Below are 16,080 nucleotides of genomic sequence, written 5' to 3' on the forward strand. Positions count from 1 at the left end.
AAACATGGTCCACTGTGTCACAAGGCACTGAAGTAAGGGAATGGACTAAGCCTGGCATCACCACACTGATTAAGCCAGATGTGAGTTTGTGGTGTGTTACAGTTAGATGGTTTACTTCGAAATAAAGAAAAGTTTTGGTTTGCACTCCAATTCCTTGGACACACGAGATAAACTTCAAACTTCAAGCTCAGGATAGCTATTATTCTATTTTTCCCCAATGATGTATATCTGCTACACTAATAAGGGAAAAAAATAGGTCAAGCCCTGTTAGGTATTCACAGTGTGGGTGGAAATCCTTTGACAAACTTTCTGGGGATGCCTCTAACATGGGAATTGCTGTGGAGGCTCCAGCAGAAAAAGATAAAATTCTCTCAGTAGCTCTATCTCTAACAAATAAACCTTTTCACACCTGATAAAAGGAAGGTTAGAAAGCATCCAAAAGTGTTCCAATAACCAATAGGATTGCAAAGTTTTAATGAAAAAAATCCAATGCTGAGCCTACACTTTGAACATAATATAATTCTGTGAATACAACTGTTGAAATTATGTTTGAAGATATTAACTGTGTTAATATAAAATGTGCTTTGTAATTTACTTTATTAATCCTGTCATATTTAATTATTAAGTGATAATAAAGTACCATATAATACTGACTTTCTTTCTATTTCAAATAAATGATTTTTACATATCAGAGTTTGATATGTAACTTTTAATGTTTTTGAACTCTGTTAAAATATAGGAGATTAGCATTAATGGGGACTAAAGTAAAATTTCTTTATAATATGATCCAAAACATATTTTTAATGACTATACAAACATGCATACAGAAAGACAGGCATAGACAAAAGTCTCCATTAAAAAAAAAAAAAGCTCAAGGCAAAAGAGCAGTGATAACCAGTTTCTGCAAAGTACATGTTGTTACTATGGACCAGAGTTTGGGATCTTTGGAAGGCAGGCTATATTAACAAGATGTCACATAATATTCCTGAATGAATATTTAATGAGAAATTTTATCTGATGTTTGCCCCTTGTTCTTTCTAGAATCTAGATATATTTAAAATGTTAACTACGGTTTGAAGATTTAGGAGAGTTCTACTTACATTGTTAAATGGAAGACAAGGTAAAATTAGTACATATTAGTCTTCTTGTATAAACTAGATACCAAAAATGGAAATCATCACTTACTTTTCCATCCAGATAGACACACATTTGATAACAAGCAAGTATCTACTATATGCCATTGATTGTACAAGACACAGCCATACTTTAAAGATCATATGACATATGTAATTAAACAAACAGAATATGGTAAGATCTCGAATAAATGTTGCAGAATTTGAATACAGAATAAGGAGGCACATTTAAATCAAATTAGAATTTTCTTAATCATTTTACGGAAAATATGGCTTTGCTTTTGAAAGATAGAGTAAGTAAATTGTATAGAGGATTATTTCAACACTAATTTAAAGCAATCAGTAACACATTTAATTGGCCAATGGTAACTTGTTACTGAATATTTTACTTGTACAATGAAATCTTCACAATACGCCATATATAAAAGGCTCATTTTCATAAACATTAGTTACAACAGTACTAGTACTTCATTTAATATTCAGCCACCTTTATAAAATTACTCAGTACATTTCCTTAACACCTAAGATAGAGTCCTAAAGCTTGTTACTCTCTTGTAAACACCTATTCAATATCTGTATTTCCTGATAGAATAAGAAGGGATTATGTGGATCTTTTTATCTAGGTGGAAGCCCAAAAGATGGTTTAATATGTATCCCAAAATACAGTTGCATGAACTGAATTAAATAAGTACTGGAGAAGATGAGAGTACACATTCGAAACATAATTTAAATTTAGCTTCAGAATGTACTTGGGACTTCCCACCCATAGATTTACATTCTGAGCCTCATAGAAGTTTACTCACCTATTAGATAATGCGCTCTCCTTGTACTATGAAGAGCTGATCTTGGGCTTGTCAACATTCCCCAGGCCAAGCCGATGGCCTCATAGCCAGGAGGCAATAAAATGGATGCTGAATTGTGCATTAAACATATATTCTGCTCTCCCAGGGGGGAAAGAAAGTCACAATATGAAACTAGATAATCTAATCCAGCAGCTGTTGGTTTCAGTTTTACTTTAAATATCAGGCAGAAATGGGAGTAGAAAGAAAAGGAGGATTCCACATGTAATTAGAGTGCACTCATTTTAATTTAATTACTCTATGATGTCTGAGAAAATATAACTATTGTTTTCATTCTTTTAATAGCTTAGAAGTGAAAACATAAAGACTTCTACTAAAATTTTTCTCATATGTAATAAAATATGCCTCTAAATATATACTGTTTACCCAAGATAAAATGAAGTCTTTCTAGGTATAGCAAGTGTTATAACGAGCAAGCTGCTGCTATTCTAATCTTCTACCATATGGGTATGTTCAAATGACGTAGGCAATGAAAATGGATTATCTCAGTTTGGTGAGGGTAATTCATTTTCTCATAGTTATCATAATATAAATATAATTTGCATTTCAAATATGCATGTTAAATTCCATGAATCAGTTTTCTAAATTTTTAAGCCAAATATTCTATGAATAAATCTATAACACTAATTGGGAGCCAGTATAGATGTATTAAAATATAGGTCTGCAATTAAAGTTACATTTGTTAGGAAATAAAAGCCAAAATTTATTTGCAATAAGTAAAGCATGTCCTTTATATTAGTAATGCCCTAAATAACAATTGATGTAATTTGTATAATTAGGCTTACAGAAAATTTAAGCTTCAGAACCAAAAGTTAAAAGCAAAACCCAGAAAATCTTAAACTTTCTTCAATGAAGAAAATAATATATTTTAACAAGTCAGCATGATGTTCATATAGAAGAAAGGAGTCAAAGAACAGAAGACTCATGGGAAATAATTCATGTTTGCCTTTTTCTTGCTGTGAAATTTTCTTTTTTATATATTAGTTTTTAAGTTAGCATTAAAACAATGAAGATTATGATGGCATTTTTATGCATAACTCATTCTATCCCAACCCTCATCATACTCCACATCCCTGATTCCCTCTTTCTGCTTCATTTAGTTGTCCTTTTTGCTTTATGCATAGAAAAGAATCTCATAAAATATGAGCTGCTTAGGACACAAGGCAAGAATAATGGAGAAACAATAACAAAAAATTGTCCAGAAACAGAGAATACTCTTAAATTTCCTATAGAAGTACAAAGGGATCTTGTTAGTCAAGGCAATCTCAGGAGGGAAGAGAGTTAGTGAAGGTGCCACAATACCCAATCTCATACTACAAAGCCACAGTAGTAAGAACAGCAAAGTTCTAGCTAAAACAGTCCCACAGTCCAGTGGCCTGGGGCTGAATCAACCACCTGCTATTTACAAAACCCCCACCACCATAGGCAGAGTGAAAAGGGATACTGAGAGTCAGGTGGCAGGAACGTGAGCAAGGGACAACATAGCAGGTGACAGTGGTGCTCTACTTTCCAAAGGAAGATGTAAACAAATGCCAATAAGCTAGATAACCAGCAAAGACAGACCTAGGAACTGATCCCACACAAGAACTGATGGGAAATCATGTGATGTTGTTAGGGAACTCCTCACTTACAGGAATGTGAGGAGCTCTTTTGAGGAGAATGGGTAAACTCAAAAGTCCGAATTCCCGCCCTTAGGTAACAATTGCTAAGAGCAGCATAAATGGAGCCCTCCACAAGAGTTACACTTCTCTCTTCTATTTACCATAATATCTCCTAAGACTACACAGGGCAGGCAGGATTCCTGAGTCCTTGCGGGTGGGGCAAATGGGAGCAAGTGTCTGCCCAGTTCTTAGAGGGTGTGCCAATAGGCTTGATCTTGTGGGACTGCTTGTGGGTAATAACCACTGCTTTGATTTCAGGATGATAAGGCTACAACATATCTACAATATATGTGCAGATGCTAAAACCAAAACCATTATTTTACATGTCAATTTTAAAAATTATTTTTAAAACGTAAATCAGAGAGGGGAAAACTGATATAATTTAGTGGAGTCATACTTGGCGTTATGAACGGTTCTCTCAGCCTGTTCATGGTGCTCTAAGGAGCCACAGACTTGAATAAGCTACGACTACCAGGGATGTGTTCCATACTGAAGGTCAGAAAGTCTAAGCTGAAGTTATCTTCAGTTCAGTTTCTCCTAAGGGCATGTCTTATCCTCAAAAGTGGACATCTTACTGTGTCCTACAGAGTATAAGAAGCAAAAATGAAGGCTGTGGCCTTAAAGAAGATGGACAGGTACTTTCCTTCAACTTTTATAAAGGCCACTAAGCCCATTCCAGGGACTCTGCTATCATGCTGCAATTACTTCAAAAAAGATACCATATAGGTTTTCAAATGGGCTTTAGTGTCTGTTAGTTATAGTCCCTCCTATTTACTCATCTCTTCCATCACTCTTCCTCTTCAATCCTTCTAGTCTAATTTCCCCTTTATCTCTATACAACACTACCATCTATTTTTTCTTCCTTTAGAGATCCTCTCCACCCTGCCCCCATCCCAGTTCCTTACTAGGTAAATAACCTCAGTGGATATTTGGATCATAGCACAGATAACTGAAAGCTTAAAAGTTAACATCCAGGGACTGGAGAAATGGTTCACCAGTTAAGAGCACTGGCTGCTCTTCCAGAGAACTTGAGTTCAATTCCCAGCACCAATATGGCAGTTCACAACTGTCTGTAACTCCAACTCCAGAAGTTCTGACACTTTCTCACAGATAGGTGTGTGAAAGCAAAATACCTATGCACATAAAATAAAAAAAAGCCAACATCCACAGAGGAGAAAACATATATATGTCTTTTTGGTCTGGGTTATCTCTTCCACCCCCAACCAAATGTTATGTATACCTCCTGGCAAAGGAAACATCAGTTTTTTTCAGTGTATTTTATCAACCACACTCCAGGGTAGGTTCCATGTGTATGAGTAGTTGGCCAACACAAAATGAATGCCATGATTTTGTTTTTGTTTTTGACATTTATAGGCTTTTTATTTTGTTATTCTTGTCCTTTAAATTATTCTGTTTGGGTACTTTGGTCATAGACAGAAAGGTAACTAACAATAGACTGAAAATATTTTCATTTCTCAGTCACCTATTAGAACTTCTACTTTCTCTGGGCGGTGGAAGCACACGCCTTTAATCCAGCACTAGGGAGGCAGAGGCAGTTGGATATCTATAAACTTGAGTCCAGTCTAGTCTACAGAACTAGTTCAGGGACAGCAAAGGCTACACAAAGAAATCTTGTCTCAAAAAATAAACACCCCAAATCAATCACACACAAACAAAAAACTGCTAAAGTAACAAAAAAAGAAGTTCTACTTCCTGTTAACAGTCTCTAGCTTCACATTTTTAATGGAATTCTAAAAGTTCTGACAAATTTATACCAAAGTAGCTATCAATGAATCATTATTGGAAATCATAAAATTAATTAAAAAACAATGAGACTTGTAATTTTTTTCTTTTTGGCAACTAGACTGTGGTTCTTAGTATGAACTTGTCAATAAGGAAATCAGGCCATACTGTCAAAAGCTAGAGAAGGCATGGGACAGAACTTAATATTATAATACAATTGGGTCTGATCTCTCAAGAATTCTTAGTCATGTGACTTGGCAAAGTATAAAGAAAGTAGTCTAACCCCCTATATCACCAAGTCATATAGAACAGTTTATTAGTTTCTAATTGAAAACCTATAGTATTGAAAGGCAAACACAAGATCAGTAATTCTACCCATAATCTTCCACTTCATGGTCTACCTCATGGGTAAATGACTTCATCTTGGAAACATGCATTTGTTCACTGGTTTATGAGCCCAAACAGTTCATATGTTTTTTTACTCCCTGTTCATCCTCTGTGTGTAGCGATAAAATTGTCACAAATCTTCCAATGTAACATCGACCTCTTTTCCTTCTTCAGGGAGAACTCTGGGGCAAGAATGCAGCTCCCTCACATTCCTAACTCTATCATTTACCAGTCAGAAAAAATAAGTCAGTTACTCAACCTTTCAGTTCGGAAGTTTTCTCGTCTTAAAATAAAGATAACAATGGCACCTACTATAGTCTGAAACATCCCTTCCAAGCTCATTGGTTGAATACTTACTTCATCTAGTTGTGCTGTATTGGGAAGCTTATCTCCTTCAGGAGGCAGGATCAAACTGGCAAAAGGAGATATCCATGAGCAAGCTTTTGAAGTTCTGGCTCTCTGATTCCTTGTGCGTTGCTGGGCCTAATTTCTCAAAGCAAGAACTTAGCCACTACACCATGAACTAAATGAGTCAAAATCACAAGTCAAAACTAATCTAATCTATCCTCTTGTGGTTTCTGTCATGTATTTGGTCACAGTGAAACAAAAGAAACTAATACAATACCTGGCAGCTATAAATCCTGAGATAATCAGGTTTAGCAACCTACTTAATATGTGTTTTTAATAAGTCATGAAACTGATTTGGGGGTCCTAATCAGCATTTTATGGAATGGAATAAATAAGAATATTAAGTATTATATGAAGTTAAATTAAGATTACTTCTAATGAAGCAATTTTGTTAAAATATTTTGCTACATTCTATGTATCTGTTCAAAATGTACATTTTTGTTTTAGAAATATATTTAATCTAAAATTTTTCACACAATGTATTTTGATCACGTTTCCCCTCCAAGAGCCTCCCCATGATCCTGCCCATCCAATTATATGACATGATATCATTGAATTTCAGATTGTGGTCTATTACCTTTTCATATATTTATGATAACACAAAGATGTCTAAAAAAGGATGTTGTAAAAATAACCTTTGCCCATGGGATATCAACATTATAGCATAAGTTATTTTTTGTGAAAGTAAAACCACTGAACTCTGGTTTAAAACTCCAAAGACTTGATGACTATGTCTATTTCATAAGCATGCATTGTGCTAACTAGTTTTCATGAAGTTTCCAAGTCCTGAGAGCTATAAAGAAATTATAACCTGTAGCTTATATCATCACTAAGCTTACCGTGTAAGGCAAAATAGATAGGAACAATATAATTTCATAAACACTTAATTATGGTCGTGATCATGACAGTTAATAAGTACAGTATGTTCGAAGGTAACATGATATCAGTATTATTCTAGTCTAGAACATCTGTGATGAGTTCCAGAGGAAATGAATTTCAGCCATGACCAGATGAATGCTATCTTGATAAAGGAAGCAGGAATGTTAGAACAGGACAGAATGTTTATAAGTAGTGAGAACAGAATATTCAAAGTTCTTTCACAGTGAAAAGAATAGCACATGGAAAGGAAGCATAAAACAAGTCATCAGAGCAGACAGAAGAGAGATACTAAAGAGGTAAACTAGGGCTGATCATGCATAACCTTGTTCAAGATTTTGTACTTAAGAGCAATGGAAAAGCACAAGATATTTAAACTATGGAACTATTTTAATTATATTTACATTTTATCAAAACTGTGAATGCTGTATAAAGTTAATGGAGAAAACCTTGCAAAGGATTCAGAACAGTTGGAGACTAGGGATTACCATTGTCTCGCAAACATTCTGAGATAGCTAATCTTACCAAACTAATGGTACAGAGAATCATCTAAATTAGTGAAGCTCGTCTCTAGGTACAGTGTATTAATTAATGGGGGAGCACGTGTGCCCTGAATGTAGTGAGTACCATCTTATAGCTGAGGGCCAGAAGGAATAAACGAGAAAAGGATGTCTTTTAGATAGTGTAGGGATTCTTTTTCTGAATTCCTGGAGACTATGACCTGAGTGAGCTGCTCTGAAAACCAGGCTCACCTGCTTTGGCTTGGACTGAGAATATAACTAAATTATGTCCAGTCACTGTCATTTGGTTGAGAATGCATAAAAAATAACCTGAAGCCATGAATTAAAGACTTGCCCCTTTTTGACTTCATATGCAAATATGACAAAAATTGAGAAATAGCAGTGTAACAAGAGAAGGCAAATGTCAAACATCTAGTGTAAAGATGATAAACACATACTTATATAGATAAATTCTCTAACTATATCGCTATGTAGGAAACTTTTGAAATAAAGCTAGGCTTTTAAAAATCTGTCTTAAAAATACAATAATGAAATCAGCATAATTTATATTTCATTCTTCAAACATTTTTCTATCTTTTCTGTATTTAATATATTGAACGCATCTTGTTCCTCCAGAAATCAGAAAGAAGCCTACATGTGGTTAAATTGCCTTCAACATCCATCTTCCAGTGCCCTACTGCTCCAGTTTAAATGTGTTTCCTCAGTGTGGTCTTCGGAGTTTCCAAACAGCAGGTAACCTAACATGTTATCTCTTCTGAAAGAGATGGTTAACAGAAGAGTCAGCATTTGCCTCTTGTTCAGTTTTCAGAGAAAATGCTGGGTTTATTAATGGGGTAATAATATGATGGGGTAAATAATATGAAAAATTTCAGAAGTGTAAAATGTTTTAAAATGACAGCAACATAAATACATGAAAAGAAGTAATTACCTTTACTTTCTCAAAGGATATTCATACTAAAATAACAAATTACTTATTCCACTATATTCTCTAAAATAAATTGTGGTTACTTCCTTCAAGAAGATAATATTCCAATAAACATCCAGTATTCCCAGAAATAACTTCCATTCAAATTTTTCATTGTATACATTTTATACTATTGATACAATAAGGTATTTATGTATGCATGTACACACTGTACAATACATCGTATATTATAATTTACATGAATATGCAAAGATGCGATCATATAAATATAGCTTCTTTTAAATGTTGTTCCCTTCTCTAAGCTTCCTGTCAACTATGCATACAATATATATACACTGTTGAAGCCTAAAGAAGGGTCTTGTTAGGCACTTCCTCTTTTATTAGGCAACTTTCAATTTTAAAAAAAGTATATCTTTATATTAATATTGGAAATATCCTTTAAAATGAATATGTGGATGTTCCCTATATCCTCACAAACAAAAATGTACTTTTCCACAGAGTACCACTCTAATTTCATTTCCCATAGTGTACAACTATAATTTCATTACCTCCATTACCAATACTAAGTTGGGACATTTTTTCAAATCTTCTGTGAAGAAACCTAACTAGAATTTTTATGTCCATTTTGACAATTGGATTTTGTGGTCTTCTTATCAAGTTTTAAAAATTCATTCTATATTAACATATTAATCCTTTTATATTTCATTTTTAAATTTTCTATTTAAAAATTAGTGTGTTACTTTATAACCAGGTCTTTTCATTTTATAGAATATTTTTTTCTAAATTATGATTCATAGACCTGTGACTGTAATTAGGCTAATTTCTCAAACCTATGTTGTTCCTTCAGTTTACTTTTAGGAACTTTATTGCCACCTTTTTCATACATTTTCCCTCTGTTGGAAGTCACAGGTTTTTTTTTTTTCTTATTTTTTTTTTATTGAGCTCTACAGTTTTCTCTGCTCCCCTTCCTGCATCTCCCCTCCCCTTCAAGCCTCTCCCAAGGTCCCCATGTTCCCAATTTACTCAGGAGATTTTGTCTTTTTCTACTTCCCATGTAGATTAGATCCATTTATGTTTCTCTCAGGGTCCTCATTGTTATCTAGGTTCTCTGGGATTGTGGTTTGTAGGCTGCTTCTTTGCTTTATGTTTAAAAACCACCTATGCGTGAGTGCATGTGATAATGGAAGCACTTCTTAATGTAATAGAAAAACAAAGGGTCATTGTTTTTCTGTAAAGCTGAAAGGCAGATCAGTCCTATATTAATAATGTGCTATCTTATCAATAAGCATACACATCTTTGTCTTTCTTTAAGCTGGTTTTACTTATTGGAATCTGTCTCCAGGCTCTCTAACACTCCCTGGGACTTCTCATGACAATGCCCTCCTAACCCATTAGTCTTCACAGCATCACCTGACGTCTGCAGTAAATGTCTCCTCTGCTTGTTATTCAAAGAGGTGCCCTTCCTATCTACTATAAATGAATATCACATCATTCAAATAAAAAACAAATATCAGTTAAGATGAAATTAAGATGCTTAATAGATGAATGTTTTTCAGAAAAATAGGGGGATTCAAAAATAGTACTTCCACCCTCAAACAAATACGTTTCTATTAGTTCAGATTTTGTACTGCAGTTAATAAAGTTACACTTTAAATAAAACATTGATAAACTTGTTATTACCAATTTTATTTACTTTTAGGGATTCTTGTGAATGGAGTTTTTATACCCTTTCCTGTATTATGTATTTAAATTTACATGGATTTCTAAGTTTATAGCTATTTCATCATATCATATGTAGTTTTTTATTGTTAATTATGCATACGCGTATGTGTGTGTGAATGCGTGCTGGGCGGGAGTAAGGTACATGTGTGAGTGTAGCTGTCGGCAGAATACAAAAATTGGATTTTCTGGGGTTGTGTTACAGGTGGTTGTGAGCTGCCCTACATGGGTTCTGGGAACTGAAAAGGGATCCTTTGCTTTTCACTAATAAGCCATATTTGGCCTGTTTTGGGAGATCTTTACTATAGGTCAAATAACTATAAAAGAAAAGATGAGTGAATATTTTTCAAGTTTCTTATTTACTTTTGTAAGGCATTTTGAAATTATAAAAATAAAAGCAGAAATTATGTAAACTGCTTAAAGGAATATTTACTTTTACAGAAATTAATTGTCATTAGCCCATTTCTTAGACAGTATTTTATATTTTGATTGTTTTCTTATGCCAGCAAGATGGCTCATTGCTGTTGAACAACAATCCCTAAGTTTGAGCCTGTGGACTCACACTGTAGAGTGAACTGACTCTCACAAGGTGTTCTCTAACTTCTAAATGTGTACTGTGGTACACACATGCAAAAGTAATAATCAAGTAAATGTAAATCAAAATTATTTTGCTGATATTCATTTGTTTAACTGGAATATTTTTAATAAAAACAGCTAGATGATTATTATTTCTTTTAAACATTTATATGTCTAACATTAATAGCTTCCATGTCTACAAAGTAAAAAATATTATGCTTGGTAAAATAAAATCCACTTAAAAATAAGTACTTCTATGTATGTTACATTGGAGAAGAAAAAAGAAAATGGGAACAAGCAAAGAGACTTTCAGAAGAATGTACATTACTGAAAAATTCATTGAAAGTGTGAATCTTCCTCTTTAGATCTGCAAAATCTGCTGAGTGGAAAACACACCCCTCCTCCGCCGAGTGCAGAATACTGTACTCTCAGACTCTGGATAAACCTGCCCATGGCCATGCTGTGCTGTTTCACCAGCCATGCCATCCCATTGCTGATAGTGGTAAGCAATAGTCAAATTACTCTCCAATTCCATTCAATTTTTCCTGATTCCAGGTGTGGAGTGTGAGAGAATAACATTCTCGTTGGCTGAAAATAGTTCTTATACTTGGAAACAGTCACCCAAGACACTGTCTCTTCTAGAATAAAGTATGACAAACACCATATGATATAGATTTTACTATGTAGGCCACCATATTCTTCTTTTTTATTTATTTATTTATTAAAGATTTCTGCTTCCTCCCCGCCACCGCCTCCCATTTCCCTCTCCCTCCCCCAATTAAGTCCCCCTCCCTTGTCAGCCCAAAGAGCAATCAGGGTTCCCTGACCTGTGGGAAGCCCAAGGACCGCCCACCTCTATCCAGGTCTAGTAAGGTGAGCATCCAAACTGCCTAGGCTCCCCCAAAGCCAGTACGTGCAGAAGGATCAAAAACCCACTGCCATTGTTCTTGAGTTCTCAGTATTCCTCACTGTCTGCTATGTTCAACTAGTTCAGATTTATCCCATGCTTTTTCAGACCCAGGCCAGCTGGCCTTGGTGAGTTCCCAATAGAACATCCCCATTGTCTCAGTGTGAGCCACCGTATTCTTTAATGATTGCTCATTAAGACAATATTTAGGATGTGCTGTGTGTGTCCACATATAAGGGTCCATGTGAGTGTGCATGCCAAGGCATGTATGAGAAGATAAGAGATCAGTGGAAGACTTGCAGTTAGCTCTGTCCTTTCAACAAGTGAGAGAGATTAACTGAACTCAGGTAGTCAGGCTTGGAGGCATGCACACTTGCCTGCTGAACCAACTCTGATCCTATTTGTTTTAAAGGTGGCAGAGTGAGAGTCTACTAGTTCTGACAAAAGGATAAATCACTACATATGAATTGGAAAAAATTCAGAGAAAGCAAGTGCAATATTGTGAGATACAGATACTCTGTGAGATGTCATATATGTTATTCAGCTAAACTTGTAGCAAGTAATTTTTGCATTGTATTATATTGTGTAATATTTTGAGAAGATGTCTTGATATCCTTCCCAGGCTCAAGATTTAGATCAGCATGTCTCTGCTTGGTAAGCAGTACATACTTGAGGCAAACGTCACTAAATACAGCTAACAAGAGTGATTTCCTGACAATATTTTCATTGTCAAATTATTTTTTGTGGAAATTTCAACATATATTTAATCTTATATACTGGAGTCCTTCTTTATATTTTATTCCCACAAATTTAGAAAGTATGTGTGCATCAATGGCATTGCTTTATGTGCACTATAAACACATTTACATTAATTCTTTCTTTTGCAGTGACGGATGTGAACAGTGAAATAGCCAGTAATGAAAAATAGACCAACAGTCAAGGTAAAGCAAATTCCAGGAAGATAAACCAAACTTGGTAGAACTTAGCACCAAAGTTAAATAGAGAGTTACTTACGGATACACTTGCGAAAGCTGCTTGGCTATTGCATAAGCTGTTGGGTCTCGGTCTAAAGCATAGACAGTAATATCTGGTTCCTTTTGCAGAATAGCTTTTGTGTGTCCTCCTGCACCAAATGTCATATCTAGAAAGACCTTACCAAAATAGAAAATAATTACTCTTTAGCAATGAACATAACATTGTTTTCAACTACTTTACTTTGCAGAAGTAGACAGCTTTAAAGATAGGAACAAACATAAAAATAGTATTGTTTGCCCTAAATTCAAATTATCAGAATTAAGACTTGGCTTTATTTTGAGCAGTAAGTGTTTCATCAGAACAAAAGTAAGATTCACTGGAAAACCAAGACACATTAATATTTCACCATGAGGTCAAATTGGCCACAGTGCTGTGATGCTAGCTTTAGTACTTTATAGCTAGCTGAAAACTAGCAATATTTCTAATAACTTCTCATTATTGGAGATAGCGTAAAATTGGTGTGGTTCATAGCATAATGCTTTTATTAAATACTTAAAGGAAATCTAGATATATTCATGAAGGTGGGAATGAGACTAGATATTTCTAAAAACAGTCATAGAACAAATATAATAAAATCTGAAAAATAAAGAAATAACAAATACAAGACAAAAGAGTCGAAGGCTTCTTATGTCTAACACTTGAGACAAATTCTAAGCTTGTAATTAAATTAGGTACATATCTTTGGAAAAAAACCACCAAAGTAACACAATTCTAATACCTTTAAACGTCTCCAGAGCTTAGGAGCAAGAATAATAAAAGACATCAAAGAAACAGTCTGAGCATGTTATATTATGTAATAAATATGTACACTGTCTTTATTTTATATTACCAGTGACCTTATTGAAATAGTCCACAAAACTAAATGTATGACGTTGGGAGGGTGTTCAAAGACTTCCCTAATTTCCAAACCAGTCCTAACCTACAAATTTGTACACTGTTTCTTATGGTCCAGATCTGGTGTACTGCTCAACTGTAATTTTACAATTCCCTTTAAAATGTGGGCAAACAAGATAACTAAGAAGACTGAGATCTAGTTCTTACAATGTATGTCTAAAAAGATCCACACTTTTAAAGATATGTATCTAACTATATTCTAGTATTCTTGTAGAATTATTGCAAATCTTTCACTCTCCAAAGAGTCATGGTTTGGATGAGAAATAATATTCAATGTAGTAATGTTGGATACAATGATAACCTAAGATTATCAACCAGAGTTAAAATATATTTAAGTACACATGTTGAAAACTGTATATACAAACTTCACAAGAAGGGAAGTCCCTGTGTCTGTTATTTTAAAATTAAAACCTACTTAATCTGGAATAAATCTTCTCACTAAAATAGAAAGAACATGGCCATAAAACAGAATATGAAATAAACATGGGGGAAAAAGTGTACAAGGAGCACTGACAATTTTTTAATTTATGTATTTCATGCAGCATGTATATATCATTTATGTTTCTGTATGACATGTCTGTATGCATGTATATGGATGTGTGGGTGTGTAGGGGTGGATACATTTGCCTGGCTTTATGTAAGTCCTGCGGCTTCGAAATAAGTATTTCACACACATATGGATAGTTGTTTTTACATTTAGCCATTTCTCAAGACCGACATAAAACATTTTCAGAATTTAACATTATACTTCTATCAGCATTGGCACAAAAAGCATGGCTATATATTATATACCACTTTAAATAGCAATTTTACATTTTAAGAGATTCATAGTTAGAGGAGCTGTAAATAGCTCAGCAGTAAAGAGCATTGGTTGCTCTTCAAGTGGCCCCCGTTTTAGTTCCCAGCACCAACCTGGAAGCTCACAACCATCTGTAACTGGAGTTAGAGAGAATCCAAAGCTTCCTTCTGCCTTTTCCAAGCATCAAGAATGTGTACTGTGCTCAGACATACATGCCAACAAAGCACACATGCACATGAAATATAAGCAAATAAATAATGTAAAGAAGAAAAACACACACAAATTTCATGATCAAATGATGGCATTTCCCAAAGCAGACCTTCAGGCACGTAGTGAATAGGCAAAACAGGATCCTCTAAGTTACAAATCTCTTATCCATCCTTACCTGTGTTTTAAAGTCATGGTTTCAGCCTAATTTAAATAAAAAACTTTCCCCAAACAAAGCTCATATGTATCAACATCAAAAACCTGTTAGAACACTGGATTTAAATAAACAATTTTCACATGATTAACTTTTCCCAAGTCAAATATATCCGAAGCAGTTTTTTGAAATGGTATAGTATCCTTATTCAAAGATATTCTGAAATATGTAAAATGATTACAATTTACATGATTATTTTTTAATATATCATGATTATATTCTTAGAGATGTACTACCAATAAAGAAGGTTTTTGCAGGTGAAGAAAAATCATTTATTACTAGCCAAATGTAACACAGCAAGCATAAAGTAAAAGATAAATGGGATTTATGAAATAAGAAGTGAACCCTACCACGTTTTGGGTGAATGGGTGACCAAGCCATCACTTTGCACTTCTAAATTATAATAGGCATTAATTTTTTATTTTCATGGATAATTAATATAGCAATAGGCCACATTTTTCATTTTCACAAGTTGATAATAAACAAGGAAATTTTATTATGGATGTACTCTTTCCTTAGAAATTTACAAAACAAATCAACAGGAATGTTTCAAATGACCCTTTCCATAAACCACCTCTATAAATATGTCACAATTCTAATCTCATGCTACAACTTAATTTAAAAAATCAAACTTGCTATTGATACTATGTTCTGGATAATTCATTTATGAACTCCATGTCCCTGGTCACATCATTCTAGCTCTCTGAGCTCCAGGGGTTTGACGTGATTTTAGAGTTTATCAAGCATGAGAGTTATCCTGTTTCTCTAAGGAAAACTCAGGGGAAAAGAATGGACAAGTAGAAATATTTGGCTTTTTGAAGAAAAAAAAAACTCAGATGAGAGATAAGTTTATGATGATAACAGGAACTGAGAGGAGACCAGCTCTGCTTGAATAGCTCCAACTCCTCCAGTATTCCTTCTAAACAAAGTACAAGGAGAAGGAATGACAGGGGAAGAAAACAAATAAAAACATGAATTCCCTAACCTGAATCACAGCAGAAGTGGCACTGTACCTGTTAAACAAGGAAGTTTAACTATTCGTAGATGAGGCAACCCCACTGGGATCGATTAGGTCCTACGGAAGATGTCTTTAATCCATGTTCCCTCCCCACCTCTCTCCATTCTAACCTCTCAGTCTCTAACTCTTCTTCCTCCTCCCATCCATCCCACTTCTTGTGCCAGGATGAGTTCCAAGGTGTGCTTAATTATATCCTG

The 16,080-nt window shown here is 34.6% G+C and overlaps 1 protein-coding gene across 3 annotated transcripts in view; it reads right to left on the reverse strand.

The window, feature by feature from the left end:
- Positions 1-16,080, reverse strand: part of Mettl15 (methyltransferase 15, mitochondrial 12S rRNA N4-cytidine) — a 172,145-nt gene that overhangs the window by 81,087 nt on the left and 74,978 nt on the right. For 2 of the 3 annotated variants that reach the window (XM_075961678.1, XM_075961677.1), the window contains exon 4: positions 12,731-12,867. In XM_075961678.1, the coding sequence (XP_075817793.1) occupies positions 12,731-12,867 (137 nt within the window). Of the gene's footprint in view, positions 1-12,730; positions 12,868-16,080 lie in introns of those variants that run through there. The other variant, XM_075961680.1, reaches the window with a different exon arrangement.

The sequence above is a fragment of the Microtus pennsylvanicus genome, chromosome 2 (genome assembly GCF_037038515.1).
Source record: "Microtus pennsylvanicus isolate mMicPen1 chromosome 2, mMicPen1.hap1, whole genome shotgun sequence".
NCBI lineage: Eukaryota > Metazoa > Chordata > Mammalia > Rodentia > Cricetidae > Microtus > Microtus pennsylvanicus.